Here is a 25,875-nt window from a genome sequence, read left to right as displayed (position 1 = left end):
GCCGTTCTTCTTCTAGGTTATTATACAGTATCTATTTATAAGAATTTGTCTACACCTGTCAACAGATTTAAATACATTATTATAAAAAGGTTAATTTAGAATAAAAATTACTAACTGCAAAAGCTCTTTTCTATAATTAATTTGTCAAGTCTTGAAAATGGAAATGTTTGAAATCATCAAGTGAGGTATAACTTGTCCTGTTTTCATGTAATAGAGTTGATGATTTGTATCAACCATGTTTTGTAAAATTAATGCAGTCTTAACTGAAGGATTGCTATGTATATGCATATTGAAATTAATGTTTTAAAATAGACCTACCAGATTCTTAACGAATAATATCATCATTTTTATGTTATCGGGGGACATATTGATTGACTTCAATATAATCACTGATCACCATTGATTGCTTGATAGTTTGGGACAGTGTTACATTTTGACGATAATCTGTACCAGTACTTTATTTATGTTTCAGAATAAATGGGTACTGCTTGCTTTCATTAATTCATGTGTTAATGCAAATGTAGACGTGTAATGCAATGTATATAATAATACAGTGAGTATATATTAATAATTTTCAAGTGGCTTAATATGATAAATGTACCAGCATTGAAATACTTATATTTTATTTATTAATGTTTGTCTGTAATATATATTATGCTGTATATAAACTTCATACAAATAAGTATACCGTTGTTATAGTACCAGTAATAATATATAAATAATAATAATAATTTCAACATTTCTACTACCAGTAATACTAGTCATGACTTTAATGTATCTATTTGTAATTATTAAAATGGTTTTTTGAATAAGAATTGAATATGTGAATTGTTAACTTATTCCATCTCTTTTGCTGTTAAATTCAATGGTTTCTACTATAAGCATCCATTTGAGTTTGGTCAACAAATGACTGCTGTGTGTTAGGGATTTTAAGAAATTCAAGATAATGCAGTTAAATTATTTTACATTTGCTATTTGTAGAAAAATAATAAACTAATAAACAGAGTGAACAGTTATATATTTGGAAGATTTTTTCAGTAGGTCCCTTTTGTGTAATATTTTGAATAAAATAATTTATCAAAATCAAAAACTTTAAATTCCACATCTATCATTTTTATTTTGAAAACAAATTTTGATGTTTACTTTTATCTGCACGATCTGTAATTAAATTAATCCACAAAACACATCACCGATGTTAATCGAAAATTTTATTTCCACACCATAATTCTCAGATTTCATTGGGATGGTCTAAAGGGTGTATACATACTGTATATCTTGTCTTAATCATTCACTAATGCTCATGCGAGAAAATCTTTCAGTCAATCAGATCGATTGGTCATGGTTAGAATTCTTTTCTTTGACCATTTAGATGGGAAAGAAATCAGTTTTAGAAAAAAAATAGTTTGACACTGACTTACCTCAACATACGCCTTAACAGACACGCAGACACCTTGTCAGTCATGGGTATACAGGTACCTAGTTCGTCATACAAACATTCGATTTACAAGATTAGTTTGATGCATTTGTTAAAAAATTCAAAAATTCCAGTCAATCAGATTTCTGCCCAAGTGTGATGATCTGGTTGTTTTTACCAACTCAAGAAAAATATGCTGAAAACCAGGAAGATTGTATCAAATAAGAACTTCTGTTAACAACATTTTATGTTATCCTTAGAATTATTTGTAGGTTTAATTGCTTTAAATGATGACAAATGCTAATGATCACTGTATATAGAAAATGGTAATTATTTGATTGAATCGTTACTGTAATATTTTAATATGTTGAGGCCTTTATGAGGTTATAAACTTGAATAATATCATACATTTTTTAAATTGTTCATACATGTAAATTGTACAGTTATTTGTTGCCTATTAAAGTGAAATGGTTTGAAAATAAATATTGTCAGGCTTTATTGTTGTTTTACTGACCGAGTTTTATTGGAGTTATATCCCTTGATGGTTTGTATCATTCATGACTCATTCACAGATGGCGCCAGTGTAACAAGTGCATTCCCACATATCTGTCTAGGTAATAAAAAGGCATAAACAAAAAAAAACTTCAGGCTGAATTAAAGTTATTGTGTTGTGTATACTGCTGTCGACAATTAGCAAGATATGGCAGGTGGGACAGAGAAATTCGGACACAGGTAATAAATGTAAATATATCAAGGTTACTGTTAAAAAATCAGGTGTGTCCGGTAGAAAATTCATTCAATCTTATTTATTATAAAGTATAATAATATTAATAATAAAGTTGTTAGAATCATCGCCGAGTTCATTAAAACTTATTTGAAACATCCGAATATATCATTTAATTCCTGTTGTTTGATGGAATTGTTTTATCACAGACATAATCATGATGATTGTTACATAGCCTACTGCCAGAGGAATGTTATGGTAAATATGACACTGTCACTCAGTGTTCTTCTATAATTACCGGTACGGTACCAGATAATAACAAAAAGATGACATTTTAAAGCCCAGGACTTCACTTGCACCATCCCTGAGGTCGAGAGTCAGACTAAAAAAAAATCTTAGAGAGCTTTCTCTCTGACCTTGCCATAGTCTAGGCATAGGGAGACTAGGCTTAACGGGGCATTAGGTAAGATTAGATAAAGAGCTGTCCATTCTCACTATAATATTATAGTTAAAAAAAGATAATGAAAATTTCAAATTGCTTCACTCTGAACCAAGATATTAGCGATTCAATTTTAGGCTGGCCTTGATTATCCATTTTTACGTTAAATTATCTATCATAAATGTATTCAAATCCACTAAATATTGCAGGCTAATGACGGCATCGAGAGTCGATTATTGTCTGAATAAGTTAATGTCTAATTAATAATTTAGATAACATTTTAGGCCTAAAGAAAGACGTGCAATAGGCAGATTTAGCTTTTGCATAATGCATGTTTAAGTTTAATTATTCTTTTAGCAATTTTCAGTAATTCAGCTACTGTCGGAACAGCATTGATCAACTTGAAAAAATCTTGTTAACATTTTGTTGACAACTGCTATCACTGCAGTAATCGTGCAATATAGGTAAACAGGGTTGTGTATCTAAATGATTTAGGATGAAATTCTCTCAGTTTGAGATTAACATAATTTAATATACCGTAGTTGTGTGCAAATATGTTAGGAAAGCGAACAAAATGACACTGACAAATACCAGTAGGAATGATATGAGTAGACTGTATAGGTTTTCATAGATTTTACTAAAAAGCTTTTGATAAGGTACCCAGTAACTTGAGACAACAAGATTTATATGTATTTTGATCTATCAAATTTATGTGACTTAGTAATAAAGAATCTAGGTGAAGGTTAAATACTTGGTTTAAAGACATGGAGTAGCTAAATAAGTTGTCATAATGAATACTGATTTTATTATTTAATCAATTAAATCTCATTCAGTTCATTTCAGAGGTCTGGTCAATATCCTTTCTTGTTTTATATTTTTAAATTGTATTAAAGATGATGGTCATAACAGATTTTACTATTCAAACATATAATTAAGTCATTGTTTGAATGTTTTATTTATTTTTTTAATTATATTGATTGATTTCATTGATTGCATACCAGTATTAATAAAAATATTTCATGTGGTAGACAACAAATTGATCAAATTAGGTTAGATTTAATTGACACCAAAAAATATTTCATATGGGAGACAAACTGATCAAATTAGGTTAGATTTAATTGACACCAAAAAATATTTCATATTTGAAACAACAAACTGATCAAATTAGGTTAGATTTAATTGACACCCAAAAATGAATGAAATAAAGTCAGTTCAAATAGCCTAGTTGTGGGAGCACTATATAAAAATAATGTTATTTTGCAGTGATGTGGATGGTTATGGGTTTAAGAGAACAGATGATTTTGATTATAAAGATTATGAAGAGTTTATGTCCCAGTATTTATCTGTATTAGCTAGAAGAGCATCACGGTGGAAGGATATAGTTGGTACTGATGAGTCATCTGTATCAAAATCTTCCAAAGGTACAATAAAATGCTGGTTGATTTAATGTACTTAGTCACTAGTACACAATGTCATATGATCTAAATGTACTAGAAAGGTTTGTAATTTACATGTATGCCACAGTAGGGCTGCTGTGTGGTCTAACGCACTTGCTTTAGATCATGATGCCTGTTATCTTAGTATGTGTTATTTCCTGTTTATGATATGTAGGTGCTATGGAATTTCATTTGCTTTGTTAAACTCAAATTAGAAAGATATTTCGCAGAAAGAGCATGTGACCAACAAGGCATACATGTACATTGTAACATCTTATATTTGTTTATTTGGTGCAATGTCTATTTTCTGTCTTGTTCGCAGGTTTATCTTGTAGATTTTTGTTTTGCGTGTAGTGCGGTCTTCCTGCACTTACTATTAGACAACTCTGTTGCTGTCAACAGTTTTACGATATAGCAAACTTTATTCGGCAAACACATCTACACAGCAATATTCTAGACTGAAACTTAACCTGTCTGCAGGCAGACTTTGTTGTTGACAAACCCGGAACAAACTAGAAAATATGCCATTAATCTATAGCCAGCCAGCTGCCATATCCAAGAATGGACCTATCTCAATCTTCTGACTTCTTGCATTTTTTTTTTTATTATAGATGTTTAGCATTAAGTGTTGTACGTACATGTATACATGCATTCTTGTATATATTTTTACAGTGAAAAGATTTTGTAGAAAAGGTATTCCAAATGAGCACAGAGCAATGGTAAGAATTGCATATATTTTGATCAATTAATAACTGGGCTAAATGAATGCGCTGAAGCAGCTGTTATTAATGTACGAAGTGCAAAGCGTTGAGCACTTGGAGGGCATAATAAAACATATAATGTAAAAATTACTGGTATTTTTCATGTTCTGCTAAACTAATTGAAAATGTGTTATTTTGTTGAACTGCATCTTTGATGAAATAATAATTGAACTGATTATTTAAGAATATAATAACTTTCATGTGTCTATTAATTTGGTTCTAACTAGCTCAATATGAATGTAAAAAATACCTCAAGAAATAATTTTTCATTACAGCCAATTTAATACTATATTTATTGACAGCTGCTTGAAAGAAAATCAGATTTTTAAATATTTTTCTCTAGACGATGTGTTAATAGAGTTTACATAGGAATCAAATGCAACTACATGAGTTTGTAAATTCAATTTATATCAAATAACTCTATATTAATTTTCTTTCTGTAACAGATGGTCTTATGGTTATTTCAATATTCAAACCAATGTTTCTATTACATGTATGAAATGATATATTTCTCTTTACCATAATATTGATTTCATGTATAACAATTTGGAACTTGATGTAAAGCTGTTTTAGGCCAATTTATATTCCAAGTCTGTCTATAACTGATTTGATGTAACTTAACACGGAAATAGTAGTCATGATAAAAAAAATGATGTGGTAGTTTATGATGTTTAAAAGACGCTTACGAATTATTTGTAAAATTATGGAAAAATAAAACAAAATAAAGAATTCACAAGGACGTATCAAAGAAATGTACACGGAATGCAAAAGTTATTCAGTTTTAAAACAATCAGCTAAGACAAACTGAAGATATCCATTTGAAACATGGGGATTCATTTTTTATACGCCCACATTGAAATGTGGTCGTATATTGTTTTCGTCCTCGTACGTCCAGTGTCCACAATTGCTTGTGGACGCTCTAGAGTTAATATCCTTTTGACTTTAAATTTATACACAGTGTTTAAGGTCATGAGACGAAGAAACCTATTGATTTTCAGCGATTTCCGTTAATTACTGCCAAAGTTGTGGCCCTTGATCACTTCAAAAAATCTTGTGGATGCTCTAGAGGTCAAAGTTAATATCTGATTGACTTTAAATTTATACACAGTGTTTAAGGTCATAAGACGAAGAAGTCTATTTAATTTCAGCAATTATCGATAATTACTTCCAGAGTTATGGCCCTTGATCACTTCAAAAAATCTTGTGGATGCTCTAGAGGCTAAAGTAAATATCCAATTGACTTTAAATTTATACACAGTGTTTGAGGTCATGAGACAAAGAATCCTATTGATTTTCAAATATTTTCCTATAATTACTGCTAGAGTTATGGCCCTTGATCACTTTGAAAAAATCTTGTGGACGCTCTAGAGGTCAAAGTTAATATCCGATTGACTTTAAATTTAAACACAGTGTTTAAGGTCATAAGACGAAGAAGTCTATTTAATTTCAGCAATTATCGATAATTGCCCCCCGCCTTTCAAAGAAAGCAGGGGACTATTAAAATGGGTCTGTCTGTCTGCCGTCCGTCCGTCCGTCACACTTTTTGGGACACAATAACTCTCCTTGGGACACGATAACTTTAGTTCTAATTAAGTGAGAGAGATGAAACTTGGTGTATAGTTTCATTACATCAATACCTTGACTAAGTTCGATAATGAGAATTTTCTGCTCAGGGTAAGCAGAGCGATAAGCAATTTGATTGGCCGAGACTTTTGAACACAATAACCCTCCTTCTAATTGAGCTAGAATGTTCAAACTTGGTGTAGATGTTTATTAGGTCAATGCCTTGATGGAGTGTGAAGATAAGCATTTTCTGCTTAGGGTAAGCAAAGATAAGCAGTTTGATTGGTTGATGCTTTGGCATCTATACGCAGTGTTTACGGTCATAAGACGAAGAAGCCTATTGATTTTCAGCAATTTCTGATAATTACAGCCCTTGATCACTTCAAAAAATCATGTGGATGCTCTAGGGGCTAAAGTAAATATCCAATTGACTTTAAATTTATACACAGTGATTGAGGTCATGAGACAAAGAATCCTATTGATTTTCAAATATTTTCCGATAATTACTGCCAAAGTTATGGCCCTTGATCACTTTGACAAATCTTGTGACGCTGTAGAGGCTAAAGTTATCCGATTGACTTCATATTGATAATTACTTCATGAGTTGTTACTCTTAATTAGATTTTAGTGTATTATAAATGTTTCATTACCAAAAAAAGTAAAAGATATGCGACAACACTTGTTGACTGCCTGGACGATTTAGCTGCTGTGGGCCTATGTTTCGTTGCCTGGCAACCTATCTTCAGTCATTTTTGCCGGTCTTGAATGATGGCAGTGGTGAAATAGACATACTCCATTTAGATCATTTTTGGTTGGTCAATTTACATACCATAATGTCAGTCATTTTAAAGAAAAAATAAATACAGATAAAGCTATAGATTTATGTGTAGAAACACTTAAAAATTGGCTTATAAAGTGGGATAATGCTCAAAATTGGCATATTCTTTTTTTAAAAATGTTTTGTTGGTTTGAAATAAACTGTGAACCTTGTTTATTAAGCTATAAATAAACATTAAATTATTATATTCTATGATTATAGGTATGGATGAGTGTAACAAATGCTGATGTCTCCATGAGACAAAATACTGGTTTATATGAAAAATACATCAATGAAAAACTTGAACCTAAAGTTGAGGAATCTATTAAATTAGGTAACATTCTTTTCATGAATCAATGTTGTGCAAAATATTTACCAATCCAGAAGGAAGGCATACTAACAGTCCGATACCAGGTAGTTTTAAAGCTCCTGGTCGACATTGCTAATACCAGTAACTTTAAATTAGTGTCAAATTTGATATTTAATATCTTTCAAAAAAAAATCAGCTCAAAATGTATTCAGGGATCGAGCGCACTGGATATGAAATCGATCTCATATTTGGTTTCCCAATCATTTGGCATTTGACTGCTCCTGTTAGCCCCAGATATTGTGTGCTGTATTAGAATCTAGTAGAACTGGCCTTATCAATGAGTTATTGTATGATCCACCTGACAAATTATCATACAAATATTAGATATTTTGGTAGATATTGCAATTTCGTTCTTCTCCCTCAAGAGAGGATAAAGATTTTGTACATGTCTATTCATTTGTGTTTCCGATGATGTTTCAAACCCATGTTTTAATAATTATTTGATGGTTCAGTGGTTTTCTTATAGTTGACACCGGCCTTTAATACTGATTTTAACAGTTATAAATGAGATAATAATTGTGAGCACCAAGTTGTATGGTACATGTATGCAATATGTCTTACTTATTAATATACTAAATCTCTACTTAGACAAACTTTACAGTCTAGAAGTACACATGACACATACTTTAACCAGTTGGAGCAACTGTTTACTCAAGTTTGTGTACAAAAAAAGTAAATAAAAACTCTGAAGTGCATGACAGAAACCGTGAGTCGTGGTGTCCCTTTCAGTTAGTAGTCCCCGATTCCATTATCGATATATGTATTCTTCTTTTATTATATACTAAAAGGGATAAAACAATCTTTTTCTTGCATTCAGATATTCATCGAACATTCCCAGATAATATATATTTTGCTGATATTCAAGATCCTCAAGCAATGAGAAGACCATTAAAACATGTATTGACAGCTATAGCTAGAAAAAACACTAGAATGGGTTATTGCCAGGTATAGTACTTTATGGGTTATTTCTCAATAAAACAGGAATTGTTTGCAGTGGTAGATTATTGCAGATGGCATGGCGTGGAACTAGAAAGTATATTGTAATGCAACTAGTGGACTTTTTATTTTGGCATTTATTTCTTGTTTTAGAGCACTGATTTAATATCCTGACGACATTCAGACAAAAAGTAATGTTACCTTGGCCTTTACTTACTTTGTGACTGTGTTCATTAAAGATTATGTTTGCCATTCTTGCTATATGAAAAATAAATATATTTGAGGTTGTGTACAAGCTTGTAGTAGTAGTGGTACACATTTGAGATTCCTTGATTGTTGGAATTCAAAGAATTGTCACTGTCTGAATCAAATTATCTCCCTTGCATTGCATGCCATAATATGTTTTCTTTCCTTTCCTGACACTTAAGTATCTGAATTTCTTGTTTATCTTGTATCAAATGTTACTTGACTACATTTTAACTTGGTGCTTCTGGGATGTTTTTTTTCTCTAAAACTATACTTTTGAACTTGCTTAATAATGATGTTTTTTTTGTTTTATTTTTAGGGAATGAATTTTTTGGCTGGTTTACTGTTATTAGCTATACAAAATGAAGAAAAAGTATTCTGGTTAATGGACACTGTTATAAATAAAATTTTGCCCGGTAAGTTTAAAATTTCTCTCTTGAGAAGTGTTTTGTTTTGATTCATAAAGGGTATCACACTGATCAGCAGTGAATTTTCGCTAGGCCGCTACAATCACTGATAAGGATGACATCGATGCGACTTAATGAGTCCCAAATATTAACTTTTTTCTTCCGTCAAATTAAATTCTAAAACATTTTTTTCATTTATTAGAAAAATAAATAAAGATGTTTGAATTATTTATAGGTAAAAATCATTTCCTATTTAGTGTAAATGGGTATTAAAATAAGTAAAATTCACCATTTAGCCTGAAACAGTTACGTCTTATGTAAACAATGCACGTGCTATTGAGCCAATGATTGACGCCGCATTAGAAGATCTCTGTGAAACAGATTGAAAGGATATGGTTAAACATATAAATTTTGAACGTGACTTTGTAATCTTTGGATTAGCTTGATTATAAAGTAAAATCCAATTGTGTTTGCTGAGAGTAACATTATTTTATCTTCAGATTTTTATGGTCCTGATATGCTAGCACTAAAGGCTGAACAAGAATTATTAGGAGAAGTTGTGAAGTAAGTATACTGAGCGCCATGGGAAACGCATCACTTTTTTTCCCAAATATTTTATTACTAGGTGGTTTTGTACATTGTATGTATAATATTATGCAATACCATGAACTATTGATTGTTTCCCACAATGCTCCCAAACGCAAAAAATATCGGCCCGTGTGCACAAAAAAAAATTGCACGAGATGCACATGAAAAACCCAATATTCACGTGCAGCATTGTGTGTCAGCCCTTAAAAAGCATGTTTTCAACTTAATGTGCAGTACATGAACTGTGAAACGTCAATCTGTCGTAATCGAGCTAGAGATGCCGAGACTGAAAATCAACGGAATGAAGCCATGGGAATGTCCAGGGCTGGCATGTCTACACGTGCTATTGCCAGACACTTCAATTGTCATCAGTCCACTATTGTAAGGTTGGTGGAACGTGTTCGAGTTACTGGATCAACACGTGACCGTCAACGTCCTGGTCCACAACGCGTTACAACCCAGACTCAAGACCGCTACATCCAGGTCACTCATCTGCGTGACAGATTCCGCCCAGCGACTCAAACAGGTGCAGCAGTCGTCGGAAGACAAGGACCAGTAAGTGCCAACACCGTAAGACGTCGTCTAAGAGAAGTAGGACTCCGTGCACAACGACCTTATGTTGTAGCTATCCTAAGGGACCATCACCGTCAGCGGCGTTTGATATGGGCTCAAGGACACCAGACTTGGAGAAGACTGGCAAAGTGTGCTCTTCAGTGATGAGAGTCGCTCTCATCTTTATCACGCTGATGGCCGTCAACGTGTGTGGAGACGTCTTGGGGAACGTCTTGCAGACTGCTGCGTCTTCGAAACGAATCAATGGGGTGGGGGAAGTGTAATGGTGTGGGGAGGCTTCACATTTCATCACCGGACCAACCTACACATTTGCAGGGGGTCGCGTTAAGGCTGTAGCCTACCGTGATGATGTCTTACAACCAATTGTTGTTCCGATGTTTCGAGCGCACCCACAACTTCAGCACTTCCAACAGGATAATGCACGTCCACATACCGCCCGTTTTAGTATGGATTACCTGGCTGCTAACAACATCAATGTCTCTGGCCAGCCATGTCTCCGGACATGGCACCGATAGGACATGTCTGGGATGAGATTGGACGCCGTCTGTATCGGAGACCACAGATGCACACCATTGCTGCTTTAGAAGCTGCTCTTGTCCAAGAATCGAACAATTTGCCCCAGGCCTTATTTCAAACATTGGTAAATTCCATGCGACGTCGCTGCACAGCAAGCGTAAGAGCCCATGGAGGACACACGCGCTACTGACATCTGTGTCATACTTTTGGTTTTGACCCCTCTGACTTTGTACCGTTGATTACAGATTAAACATCCATAAGTGTACAAATGTGTTGTTATTGATGTGTTCCCATTTGAATATTGTTCACAATAAGAAGCAAAATAAATAAGATATGTTTACAGGATAACGAAAAACTAAGTGATGCATTTTCCATGGCGCTCAGTATATATAATATACCAGAATATAAAAATTTGTGACAATTGTTTTTAGTTTGTGTAAATTTTTTAACCGATTTAATGTTAGTTGAATACCATTTGTATTGAAATATCGGCATAATGTAATTTTTAATGTTTAAAAAAAAAATAATGTAATTTTTGACTAATCAAAATTGCAGTTTGTATCACTAATGTGAGTCATGACTTATACAGAAATATAAAGAATATCAATCAAGTAATGATTAATGTTGTTATTGCTCTGAGTATTTAGTTGATGTTTAAATATTTTTAGGTGGAAATTACCAGATGTACATGCCCATTTAGAAGAATTAGGTGTACAGTGGTGTTTAATTGGAATGAAGTGGTTTATTTGTTTATATGCTGATGTTATGCCTGTTGAGGTAAATTTATTATAGATAAACATTGCTGTACCAACTGGTCATTTCCGTTTAAGCTAGATTGATTTTCTATTAACAAATTTCATAGATGGTAGTTTGGATTGGTTTTCTTTTTTACAAATGTGGAAAGACCGTATATATGGCACATACAGTTGTGTTACATTGCTTTTAGTGTAAAAACAAAATAGTGGTTTGAACTCTCATTGACCTTTGGCATTGTAACACAAAAACATAGATAGATGTGCCTTTATTTTCTTTTGAAGTAATATAATAGCTTGAACAACAACGAAAAATTAGAATGCTTAAACATGACAACAGATTGAAGATATCAAATTTTAAAGTAAAGGTGACTCAACTAACAGATTCTGTCTGCACCAGTCATTACAGTAACTCAAACCTTGTGGAAACACTGTCACAATGTAAGGGAATTTTATTAGACAAAGTGTCTTTTCTTTTCAGTGTGGAGATGAAAAGGGTGACTTTTCTTTCCCATGTAGTATTGTAGTGTAAGTTTTGTTATAGTTTAGGCAAATATCTTTTCAGACTGTCTTGAGAATATGGGATTGCTTATTTCTGGAAGGACCAAAAATTCTGCTGAGGGTTGCTCTAACGTTGATAAAATTGAATCGAGAGAAAATATTGGCTTGTCGTACTTTCCCTGAAGCTGTTGATTTATTCCGTGATTTAGTTAAAGATCCATCTACACTTCACTGTCATACATTTTTAGAGGTAAATTTACTTACAAATATCATTAGCTGTTCATGCCTTTTATTCTTATTCATAATATCCAAGTTTGGAGTATCTGTTTTTAAACGGAAGAATTGGGAGAGAGTAACATCAAACTGAATTATTGAAAGAATCAATATTGAGATAGAGTTGATACAACATTACATATATCTTCTATGCATAATTGATAATATAGTTTCTAATACTGTCTATCTCTATTAAGTTTTTCCAGAATATTTTATAAATTTCTCCCCTCAAAAGATGTGATTTTCTTTATTTCAGAGTATATTTAAGGAAACAGGTAGTTTTCCTGAGTCTAAGATAAAGAAATTAAGAGAAGAATGTATTGAACGAGTGAAGAAAGATTCATAACTTTACATTCATTTCCGCAGGTTGATTTATCAAAGCCTTTGTTATGATATTTGTATTTCAAAGAAAGCACGGGACTATTAAATGAGTTAATTCGTTTGTCCATCATCTTTCCATCACACATTTTTAAACAAATAACTCTGCTTCTAATTGAACTAGATGTTCAAACATGGTGTTAAGTCTTTATTAGGTGAATGCCTAGATGGGTTCAATTAGGTTAATGTCTTGACTGAGTTCGATGATATAGCATTTTCCCTCCTTACAAATAAGCAGTATGATTAATCAATGTTTGGGACATGATAACTTTGATTTGAATTGAATGAGAGTGGTAAAACTTAGTGTATAGTTTTACTACATGAAAGGTTGTCTCAGTTCAATCATGAGTGTTTTGTGTTTAGATTAAGCTTGATTGCTGGATGCTTTACAAAAACATAGATGTGCAATTAATTAATATGTGTCATCTATGTTTTGTTTGATTGAGGTAGGGTCATCAGTCTCACTGTTGGCTTGTTTAAAATATTGTTTTTAAATGAAAATTTGATATTATATGTGATTAATCTCTAGTCATTATTGTATGTTCTGTTACTGAATCTTGCGTTTGTTATGTATTAAAACCTGTTTTAGACAGCAAAAAAAGAGGGACCTTTTAGAAAAAAAATTTGATAGCTTTTTATAGGACTGAATGAATTAATGTATTTTAATGTTGTATATTGTCAAAGATTTACCATGATTGTAGTTTCATGATACCTGATAGTAGACATAACATTGTAATGGCTTTCACCATTATTTATATTTAATATTTTTGAATGTCTGCTGTATTTATTTTGTTGGTCAGCTGGGCTGAGTTGTCTATTTACATGTTAATTTCAAAATTATTGAAAAGTTTTACTGATGAATTGTTAAATCTAGTATATATAATATTAATGTAGATGAAGCAATCTGTTAGAAACATGTATGATCGTGTGTGTAAATTCTATGTGAGTATCTGTTTAGTCCCTCACATTATGATCTCTGGATATACATTACACTTACCAGTATTTATTGTAAACTTCTGTCATTCAAATCAAGTTGACACAATTTTACTTTCATAGTGTTAAGTGTTTATTGTTTTTATACGTTCACATTTTTATGTGGACGTATATTGTCGTCGGCCCTGTCCCCATCCAGACATCCATCCACAATTTGTTTGTGGACACTCTACAGGTCACAATTTTTATCCGATTTTGATAAAACTTGAAATGTTTATAACCCTAAGATCTTGGTTCCTTTTGCTATTCGCACACATTAGCCTTTAATTGTTCGAAGAGGTCACAACTTTTATCGGATTTAAAAAAAAAACATTTGAATATATCACCATTACACCCTAATGATGGTTGAGTTCGAATTTTGTGAAAATCGGACCGAAACTGACAGACAAAATGGCCGCTTACTGTGCGCAAATAGTGTAAAATACCAAGGATGTGGACCCTTAAGAGGTCACAATTTTTATCTGATTTTGATGAAACTTAGAAATATGTTTATATCCCAAAATCTCTGCTCCTTTCGATATTCGCGCATATCAGACCACAACTTCCTGGATTATAGCCCCTGATTGTACGTAAAATCACATTTTTAGGTTTTGATACTTGCACGTATCAGATCGTAACTTCCTTGATTATAGCGCCTAATTTTACAAACAATTGCTTTTTTTTTTTTAGCTTGTTCTCTTTCCATTTCTTGCAAAATGTGGGCGTATCTTGCCTGGCAATCGCTAGTTCTGTACATATATCGATGAAAATATGATTTGATAAATCAATCAACTTTATTGTGAACAACACCACAACATATTTGAGAACAAGACGGATCAAAATTTGGATGCTGCTTCGCCCATATATGACAGACATGGCCTACACTAGTTGTCAAACGTTCTGACTATTAAACCTTCCGTAGTTGACTGAATTGTGTCATTAACTGAATACAAACAGATGTCAATGCTCTAAACAATGGCCTATTGTATATTTAATATAAATGTACATGCTATATATTCATATTTAATAGTATATTTTATTGTATTTAAATCTTTTTTTATGTGATAACAGTATATGCAAGAACATATATGGGACATTTTCTATATAACCAAACTTTAGAACAAAGACACCAAATTCTAAACCAAACTTTTTGAACAAAGACATTATGGTTAAAGAACAAATACATTATGGTTAAAGCTTTAAGAACAAATACTAAAGAAGACCAAAAGCTTTATGAACAAATAATAGAACAATGACAAGCCTTAGGAACAAATATTAGAACAAAGTAACCACATTCTACCCGAGACTTTGAGAACAAAGTTTCAAACAGACATCCTATTTTACAAATATTTCACATGTAGAGCAAAGACGATGCATAACCCTGTAAGAACAAGTATTAGTATTTATGTGTGCATTGTCAGAACAATGACCAGTATAGATTATGATTCGCTAAAACTGTGCTTTCTGGTTACTATTTCTATTTCCCAAATTAAAGTCAATTTGTACATTATCTATTTTTGTCATCTTGATCTCAACTTTGTTTTGATTGATGTTACTATTATAATTTCTATCATATAACAATGTCATTCTGTTTTCAATTTCTATAGGAAATTTTCTATTATAAAGACAATTTATTATAAAAAAAAACAAAGTCAGAATTTCTGAGAATGAGAATTGCAAGTATATTTTTTCTCATAATTTATGATTATGTACTGTTTGTTGCTTGTTTAAACCAAACTGTATTGACAAACTCATGGGAACAAATTCAACTTCTTTCTTTTTGGTTGTGGGTTTACACAGTTATTGTAGGTTACTTTAGATATACCTTAGAATTGTACTTCTCATTTATTTACCATATTCAGCAAACAGTACTGGTAGTACTGCTTATTTTGTGCAATATTTTATAATATACAGTATACCGGCTCTTTTATTTATATGATATAATGTTATGTATTCAGTATTTCCTTTTGTCAATCATAATTTTTTTTTCTCCAACACTAGCCCATGCCAGCATATGTCGACATTTATATTTGATAAGACCAATATCTGACCCTTTAAAACATACCTATATGTACTATAAGGCTCTCAGCAAACATTACTTGCACATATTGCCAGACATATCCTGCAACAGTTGATTTCTTATATGTTGGTGTTGGGTGATCATAAGCTCTGTGATTGAGTCAAGTGGCGAGGTTTCGATCCCATGTAATTATATGACAGAGAGTAGGGTTGCCTGCCCAACATTGTGGGTTTTATCCAGATCCCCCGGTTTTCATCCCCTTACAAAAGACCCCTATGCACAATCGAATTATTGAAATAAAATTGTACCATGTTCGTTCCAAAATAACATGGTTGTGTCATGTGGACCCCATTTCTCTTTCTCTTTTGAACATGTATGATGAAAACTTGTGTTTTGGGCTCAAGAATATACGAGATATAGACATTTTCTCCCATTTACCCCCAATTGTTAAAAATTTATCATTATATATTTTATTTATATATTTTTGCTAACTTTTTAATTTTCTATTTAGTTGATGAAATAGCTTTCCATTCCAAGTATTTTGTTTTATTGTAAGTATTTATTATTGTAATTAGATCATGTGCCAACTAATATATATTTATCTATACCATATGCTCAAATATTTCCTGGAATAAGCCTCCATATATTTTGCTGTAACATTAGTGTAATTCTAAATAGTAGTAAAATAGCTAAACCAAGTTTAACCAACGTTTGTTTGTTTATAAAGCCAGTTGCACTTGTGATTTTTTTTCCTTCTGTTAAGATATATAGTTCTTTGAATAAAAAATAATATTCTTGTCGGATCAAAATGTCTTGTTTGACATTTTAAGGAGAGTGTATACAGTCATTTGTGCAGTTTAACATAATATGCAAATTAAATAATTATGACTCGGGCTTATGTAATGTCTATTGGGTTCATCCTCACTTTACTACAATTCCACAGATTCATATTTGATACTTTATCAGAGGCAGTTGAGCACGCTAAAAATGGTGGAAATTGACCATATCTAAATAACTGCTCAATGGAATTTTAATGGATCTCAGAGTATGAATTTCATGGTAATTCAAATTAGGAGCGGTTGGGTCTTTAGAGTGTAGTATGGACTTACACTTATCATCGTTATCTGTATGAGCCATCTTTATACTTGTGCTGGCACGTTATATCGTTGAATCGCAATCTGATTAAAAATTTCTTTCGTTTTTTATACTTTCGATGGCCTACACTACATTAAAATTTGACCAGTTGTTTTGTGGGGTCACGTTAGAGATCATACAAGCAGCTTTTGACCCTATGATGTCAGATCTTTGATTAACCAATCAGCATTGATGTTTCTCGTGGATTTCTCACAGTTCCGTGCAGCTCACACCTAAAGCTCACCGTATTATTGGCTAATACCTCACGTCAATGATAACAACTCTTCCAGATCCTAGTGTAGTAAAGACAAGTAAAAGGAAATTTTGAACTATAGAAAACGAAACGAACTAGGATTTGTGTTTTTATCAGATTGGTTGAATTGATATATCGCGATTTACCTTCTCACGATTCATGTATTGAATCGCGAGATGCTGGATCAATGTATCACGATTTGTTTTTAGGGTTTTATGTCTCTTCAGTAAGAACCTGTCACACATTATACATGTCACACATTATCCATTATCCATAGGTACACAAACACTCTTAAATTGATTTGGTCTTTTGATACACATCAATATCGTGTGATAAAATTGTTTTATTACTTCGACATCGGCAGGACTAAAAATATCAATTATTCTTTTATCCTGTTGTTATACGCCCACATTTTCATGTGGACATATTGTCGTCGCCTCTGTCCGTCCGTCCGTCCACAATTGTTTGTGAACAGTCTACAGATCACAATTTTTATCCGATTTCAATGAAACTTGAAATATAGGTTTATCACCCTAAGATCTCGGTTCCTTTCGATATTGGCATCTATTGGACCGTAACTTCATGGATTATGGCCCCTGATTGTACGAAAAATCACGTTTTTGGCTTGTGAACACTGTAGAGGTCACAATTTTCATCCGATTTTGTTGAAACTTGAAATGTAAGTTTATAACACAAAGATCTTGGTTCCTTTCGATATTCTCGCATATCGGACCGTAACTTCATGAATTATGGCCCCTTATTGTATAACAAATCGCGTTTATAGCTTGTGGACCCTATAGAGGTCATAATTTTTATCCGATTTAAAAAACGTTTCTTTATATCACCGTTAAACCCTAAGGACGGTTGAGTTCGAATTTCGTGAAAATCGGCCCAAAACTGACAGACAAAATGGCCGCCGTTCGTTCTCAAATAGCGTAAAAATATGGTATATATCAAGGTTGTGGACTCTATAGAGGTTACAATTTTTATCCGATTTTGTTGAAACTTGAAATTTAAGTTTATAACACAAAGATCTCGGTTCCTTTCGATATTCGCGCATATCGGACCGTAACTTCATGAATTATGGCCCTTGATTATACCTAAAAACGCGTTTTTTGGCTTGTGGACCCTATAGAGGTCATAATTTTTATCCGATTTAAAAATCTGTGTTAATATATCACCGTTACTACACCCTAAGGACGGTTGAGTTCGAATTTCGTGAAAATCGGCCCAAAACTGACAGACAAAATGGCCGCCGTTCGTTCTCAAATAGCGTAAAAATATGGTATATCAAGGTTGTGGACCCTATAGAGGTTACAATTTTTATCCGATTTTGTTGAAACTTGAAATATATGTTTATAACCCAAAGATCTCGGTTCCTGTCGATATTCGCGCATATCGGACTGTAACTTACTGAATTATGGTATTGTACGAAAAATCGCGTTTTAGCTTGTGGACCCTACAGAGGTCATAATTTTTATCCGATTTAAAAAAAAACGTATTATTATATCACCGTTACACCCTAAGGACGACTGAGTTTGAATTTCGTGAAAATCGGCCCAAAACTGACAGACAAAATGGCCACCCCTCGTTCTCAAATTGCGTAAAAATTAGATATATCAAGGTTGTTGACCCTATAGAGGTCACAATTTTTATCCGATTTTGTTGAAACTTGAAATGTAAGTTTATAACTCAAAGATCTTGGTTCCTTTCGATATTTGCGCATATCGAATTGTAATTTCCTGAATTATGGCCCTTGATTGTAGGAAAAATCAATTTCGTTTTAGCTTGTTTTCTATCCATCTCTCGAAAATGTGGGCGTATCCTGCCCATAGGCGTACGAGCTGGGGGGCGGCCGCCCCCCCCCCCCCATTTTGGGCACCAAATGCTGGGAAAATTTGGGCACACAATTGTATTTTGTAGAAGTTGTATAAAAAAAAATATTGTGTTCTTGAATGTGTCCAATTTAACAGCGAATTTATTATTATTATGTAACATACTAAGAACCTAACTACATTTTTTGGGCACCAACCACCACCGCCCCCCCGCCCCCCAGTCAAAAATTTCCCCGTACGCCTATGAGTGGCAGCCGCTGGTTTTCTTGGTAAATATTGACATGGTTATGAATCGTAATACGTATCATAGCACCTTAATTGCAATATGTATGGTATCGTGACTGCAGTGGCAATATCCAGCACTACTTAGTACAACAAAAACTTATTTTCAGCATTAAATGCACCAAATACAAACCTTTTACATTTCTTGTCAAGTTATTTGAAATTTGTAAGTTCAACATTCACAGCCATCAAAGAAACTTTCTCTTTTATATCTAGAGAGATTTTTAAAACTCTAAATCTTGCTCAGAAGGAACATAATAATATAGTGAGTTATATTAAAGATAGCAATGATTAAAAGATTTTAATGTATAGACATTCACATTATTAATGCAGAATAATAGCCTTTAAACAGAGAGGCCCTGGTGATATTAGTACAAATAAAATAATTAAAATGTCAACTACAATCCTACACACTTTGGATCTAATATATAAGTGCCTTTTAAACTAGATCTGAATTCATTTTACGTCTTACTTCCAACAATCGTACACCAGTTGAGGCCACATTTTTCCAGTTCACTTGCACAGTTTGTGGATTTTATTTGCTAGTTTAGGCTGGGTCAAGATAAATGGATTATAATTTATTTATCAAGTAGATTATAATTTATTCAGTAACATAAACCTGTAATAAAAACTTGTGGTGATATTCTTCTGGCAGTAAATTTTCTGTTGAACTTATACAATCCATCCTGTTAACTGACACAATTCACTTTAATAAGTGGCCACTTGACTAAACTGGCTGTCATGCTGATATATGTACAACACCAATATATTACAAAGTCCAAGTAATGTTTGTTCTTTCTCCTCATATTCAATTTTTATCATTTAAGTACATTGCAAGAAATGTCGACAGGCTAATAAATTTTAGGCTTCATTACAAACTTTGCATATATACACAAGCCATTAATAATTGATTAACAACCAGGTCTTATATTGATTTAACTTGCTATGTCACTCCTTATTCATTAAAACAGAGAATTTGATTGCTCTTTTACATGCAATTCATTGAATATAAAGTTAGACAAGAAAAATGCTTAAAGGCACCAACTGGACAGCTGCGTTATATAGGCTTACTCTTATTTCAACTGTCAAGGGTTCTTTTTTGTGCATGCCAATGTGTACATGTGTGACCTCAGTTTATTGTTTCTACCATAGGCTAGAGACTTTAAATGAGTTAAACCTCTAACTCAATATTTTTCATAATATTCGAAATTAAAAACACATTAGATCGAATTTAATATTGGTTCATTTCAAATGGTCAATGTTTTTATATATTGCTGTGAAAATATGGTACCTTAAAATATCCAATATTTAAGACATGATGGACATTTTATAAACAGTACTGTATTCAATGGTTTTGGGTGCCAACCATTTGTAATGAACAAAGAAAAAAAATATCCTGCAAAGCAATTCAGAGGTACTATTGGCCGATTCGAAAACGACAAAATATTTTTTTTTAAAAATGTGTAGAATGGACGAAGCTGTCGTCAACAGCTGTCGTTCAATATGGACTGTTCACGTATTTCACCAAAGATAACTGATTAGAAATTATAATATTTTTGTTTATTTTCAAAAGTTCAAATTAATCTACTTTATAGCTCTTAGACACATTTTTGTCTATTTATTACTGTTCCAAATAATACAGCCCGTACGCCCTTTACGATCAATAACTCGCATGCCAAATACAGGTGCAAATGGGGAGATGGTGATCATCTGGTGTCTCGGACATTTCAACAAGTGAACGCATGTTACCAACACGTTTTATTTCTTTATTTAGACCGTTTCCAAATTGCTGCCACAAGTGAATACGTACGAGGTGTGATGCCAGCATTCATATTTCTATATTTAGCCACATGACTGTGCACGCGCAGTTCATTGTGTATCACTTGGGGAAAATCCCGTTAGACTGAAATAGATTTTATGGACCACATTCTGAATGAATGGACTTTATTTTATTCAAAATCAGTCTATCTTTTTTGATTCCGTAGTTAATAATAATTAAAACTCTAAATATATCAACTTAAAATGGGGATATTTTAGTGAAAACAACCCTGCACATTGACAAAATTAATGGTCAATTCCCATTTATGTCAACCTTGAAATCAGCTGATTCGCCCCCGTTAATCATAGTCACGTGACATTTCGTCTGCTGCGCGAAGTCTTTGTTCGAAGGATGGTTATGGAAGAGAATCTACGCGTTCAATGAATTTAGTGACATCTCAACCATAACTGAACCAAGATTAGTATTTTAAATAAGTTTTCTATGGCATACTTTGACTGATATTTGGTAAGTAACACGTTTTACACATCTCTATGTCTACGAGCACTATTTCATCACGTTATTGCGCATTGCATTTGCAAAAGCCTACTATTTATACTTTGTTATCTCTAGCCTGTAGAGTTCTAGAACAACAGTTAAACTGCATAGCACTGTCAGTGCTATGATTTGATGACTGATGATCAATGAAAGAAATTTAATTGCTCACAGTAAATAGTGTAAGGTACATCCGCTATCTTTTCTGACAACAATTTATAATTATTATATTCATATATTGTATTTCAAAATAACTGGATTGGAATATGAATTTGGTGATATTTCTAAAGTCTGATTGTTATTATTTGACGAAATTTTAGTTGCTTTCAAACAACAATGACCTAAACTAAACCTGGAATCTCTAAAATAAGCATCGGTCTAAAAATGTATCGATTCCATTTAGGAAGCCGGGGGATATACCATTAATATGTTGATTTTGTTTTCTTAATTAAATTTTGAGTACATTTAACCTGTCGGTTTGCTGTATGCTTGAATGACATAGGGAGTGCTTGGATTTGGTGATCGAAAGTCTTGTGGTTGGGAGAATAGAGAGACACTTAAACATACTGCAGACTTTACAATTAAACCGCAGGAAAAAGAAGTTGACAGAGGAGAATCCAAGAATTTACTTATGCTTAGATAATTTAAGGTAAATGGACAGAGAGTAATGACAAATTATACAAGCTGAAAATGGTCCCTCCCCTTAATCAAGCCATGTGACAAAAAAAAAGAAGAATTTTACAGATTTGGATAGGTTTCTTCCAATGAAAATGTTTTGAAAGGGATTTGAACAATTTGAAGCAATATTTTGAGAGATAGAATAGTTTGAATATTGACATTCAGTGGCTTTAATTTTTAATTCAATTGGAATTATCTTCAATAAATTAGAGTACACTTTTTTAAAGGGTTCTTACTAATTTTATAGTCATGTCATTGAATAATTTATACCAAAAGCAGGTTATTTCCAATTCATAGCTTCATGACATAATTATTTTAAAAAATAGTAAGAATTAAAAGCAACAATAAAACGCTACCTGTTTTTTTTTTCGCCCTGTTTTTATTTAAATATATTTTATATAGATTGTTAAGTCATGAATACCAACAACAATAACTGTAAAAATTGTTTGTTTTATGCACATGTTTATGAATACTGCATATTTATGATGTCAAGCTAAGATTATTTTAGTGCTTTTTATAACCCCCTTTTTTCTGGCATAAAACCTGTGCATAAAGATAAGATAGAGAAGATTGCAACAATATATAAATGAATAGGTTATATTACCCTGCAATATATACTTTATATGTATGCCTTTAGGATATTCTGTTGCAGCATTTATATGAGCTTGCATGGTATATTTTAAGAATTACTGGTATATTTGTGTGCAATATGTTCATATTAGTATTACAAACTGGTGTTATCCTACACATACCACTCATTATAAATATAGTATTAATTACAGAAAATGACCTTTTAAAAATATTTCCACAAATTTAAAGTTAAAACAATATGATTACAAGTTTTCTGATTTTTAAAAAAACAAATTCCATTGTAATATAATAATATAACCAACTTTCTGTCACAGACTTACTATGTTATTTTGTCCAGATAAATTCTATTTATATCAGACAATTGTATTGCATAGGATTATACAATTATATAATATAACCTACTAAAGCATACAGAATCATTCCCAAATACACTTTCTCCACTATAGGCAGTCCTTTATATCTATAGTGTACAGACAATTTTATTAGTCATTAGGTTCAGGGTCTGAATAACATAAAACCAAGGGCGTAATGAAGTATCTAAAATTTCTGAAAAGTAGGTAGACAAGCAAAACCTTCGGGAGCTTCCTAAATTGAATTTAAGAGGTGATTTCTTTCTTGTCCATCACCTTTGTAGTGTACCATAGAAACATTATAAATAAGCATGCATGACTGTTAAAATAAATATATTTTTGACAAAAGAAAGGTGAGGGTGGTGGCTTCATTAAAAATCCCTAAAAAATATTGTACTACTCATAAATTGACAGATTTGCATTAAATTTTGTATACAATATAATTTGAATATGGCCCATATAACTGTATATAGTCAAATCTGAACTTTTGTATTTTCATCAACCCGCTATAAGACCTCCAAAGTTCTAATGCCTCTTTAGATATTTTTGTTTATTTTTAATATGTTTATAAGATTATAGAAGATAACACAAGCACAAGGCTTTACAGTTTTGTAATCATTACAGTTAGATAAAAATCACATAATAAAGTAAATAGGCCTACTGTATTTTCAATTTAAACAAACAATATGTAACATATTATTGACTAGTGTCATAAATTTTGAATTTTAAGTTGATCGACAGTGTATTTCATGCAACAGAGGCGGATTCAAGGGGGGGGGGGGCGAGGGGCCGTGCCCCCCCCCCTAATTTTCGACAGTGCTCTTTTTTACTGCTGAAAGTGCCTTTTCTCAGACCCAAATATGTCCGTTCCCAACCCGTTGCAGGGATCCCAAATGACTCAAACCATTGACTCAAACACACCAGTCTGGTCTAATTAATGCTTCCACTTTCAAACGAATTCTTGTTGTTTAGCTGACGGTGCCCTAATCCTATAGAGTGACTATAGACAGACATCTTGTGGAATCGGCGGCGTATACACTCATGTCCATCACCGACGCTCATGAGTGCAACTTGATGTAGCACTGTTTCATGTGTGGACAGTACACAGTACAAGTTACAAGGCTTAAATAGTGAAGTGGCTAGGGAATAGATTCGGTTTTTTTTTGCCATCATAATGCCTCGCTCGCCTTGACAAATTTCGAGTCGCATGTTCAACTGGCTTTTTTGCTCGATTTTAAGGCTCTTTTTCAACGATTTCCGAACGTTTACTTAGACGAAAATATCAGCCAAATAGCTCTTGGAATGGCTAAAGATGCAAGGAAATGATGCAAGGGGCCCCCCCCTCTCAGCGCGTGCCCTCATTTTGCGGCGCCCCCCCTTTTCAAACTTCCTAGATCCGCCCCTGTGCAAGTTAAATTTAGTTATAACTTTGTTTCTGGTATATTAAATTCACTGTAAAATTTGTTACAATACATGTACATGTATTTATATAATTTATCAATTGAATCTGTCAGTGCAAATATCTAAGCAACAGGAAATCAAGAGGAAGTACTGCATATTGTTCTTTTTCTTGTGATCATATATCTACTTTGAAATTAAGGTCATTATTTCCTGAATTATCAATTTAATTTGTGTGTCTGTCTGTACTTGTATTGTAAGTATTAAAGTACAAGATTTTTGTTGATTCTTGATTTGATTAGGTTTTGTATGATGATTAGTTTTGTGGAATGGCATACTGTCTTCGATGACAGACTTAACCCCTAGATAAAGCCATCGTTGACATATGTGTTTTCGAAACAAAAACCTAATGTTATAGAATCTGTGACTACATGTATTATAAATTGAAATATCAAATCAGATCAGTCCAATTCAATATTTTATTTCGATCTATGTGAAAGAGGTTTAGTTCCTTTATGATTGTAATTTACTATTTAGATATCTCATGTCTTGAGAAAGAAACAAAAGTGCTAAATGCTAGTGAAGCTAATCAGGTGTTTCAGACAAATATAAACCAACCTGTCTGGAGATACATATTATGTAGGCCTAAACTATACGTATTTTGCCTTTTCTCTGTGCCAAAATCTGTTCTATGAGCTCATATGGCAACACTCAGATTGTTTTGAGATGACCACAAGTGAACACTGTAAAAATAACTCACATGAATGTTCAAATCTCAGTATGTCAGAGATTCATCTGTTAAGCATAAGTCTTAAAACCTTGGCAGAATTTATAGAAAAACAAACTTGATATTTCTTATGGCAAGAGAAAGAAAACAAGAAAACCAGTATACAAATAGTGAAAGATATTCTTTAAATCTAGTAAAAAATATTTAAATTAAAACATGATAATGGTGAGCATATGTAGTATGATATGAAATTATTGGCCAATATTTAAGATTTTGTGATAAACAAAAGTGAAGTTATCATCTCAGAACATGCACTTTTACATTGGTTTTAGAAATAAATACTTTCATGTAATGAAATGATAATGGGGTTCAACTGTTTTGTGGATCGTATGAGAGTCAGTGAATTTATAGTGCATTTTGTTGTTTATCTCAGATTAACGAAAGTTTTTTTCATAGAAATTTGGCTATTTTTAGCATGATCTAAATTTACATGGATGTACAGCCTATTTTTAGACCTTTTTACACACAGGAACTATAAGTATCACTGTATATACATTCATTTGTTGTGTTTTGGTGTTAAATTTCTCAAAATACTTAATTTTATGGTACAGTATGTAAATTAAATAAAAG

General features: G+C 32.7%; 2 protein-coding genes across 2 annotated transcripts in view; both read left to right on the top strand.

The window, feature by feature from the left end:
- The first annotated feature begins 1,981 nt into the window (after positions 1-1,981).
- Positions 1,982-16,384, top strand: LOC126816286 (growth hormone-regulated TBC protein 1-A). Its single transcript, XM_050542612.1, has 10 exons — positions 1,982-2,146; positions 3,841-3,998; positions 4,686-4,732; positions 7,377-7,488; positions 8,342-8,469; positions 9,026-9,122; positions 9,614-9,677; positions 11,459-11,567; positions 12,108-12,293; positions 12,573-16,384. Exons 1-10 carry the CDS (start codon positions 2,115-2,117, stop codon positions 12,660-12,662), a joined length of 1,023 nt encoding a protein of 340 aa, XP_050398569.1. The 5' UTR covers positions 1,982-2,114; the 3' UTR covers positions 12,663-16,384.
- Positions 16,385-21,328: 4,944 nt separating this feature from the next.
- LOC126816221 (monocarboxylate transporter 12) overlaps positions 21,329-25,875 on the top strand; it is a 30,212-nt gene continuing 25,665 nt past the window's right edge. Inside the window, exon 1 of the mRNA XM_050542528.2 lies at positions 21,329-21,474. The gene's annotated coding sequence lies outside the window, so the exon portion shown is untranslated. The remainder of the gene's footprint in view (positions 21,475-25,875) is intronic.

The sequence above is a fragment of the Patella vulgata genome, chromosome 1, assembly GCF_932274485.2.
Source record: "Patella vulgata chromosome 1, xgPatVulg1.2, whole genome shotgun sequence".
NCBI classification, from domain to species: Eukaryota; Metazoa; Mollusca; class Gastropoda; family Patellidae; genus Patella; species Patella vulgata.
The sequence above is the reverse complement of the archived record's forward strand: the minus strand, read 5'-3'. Positions and strand labels throughout refer to the sequence as shown.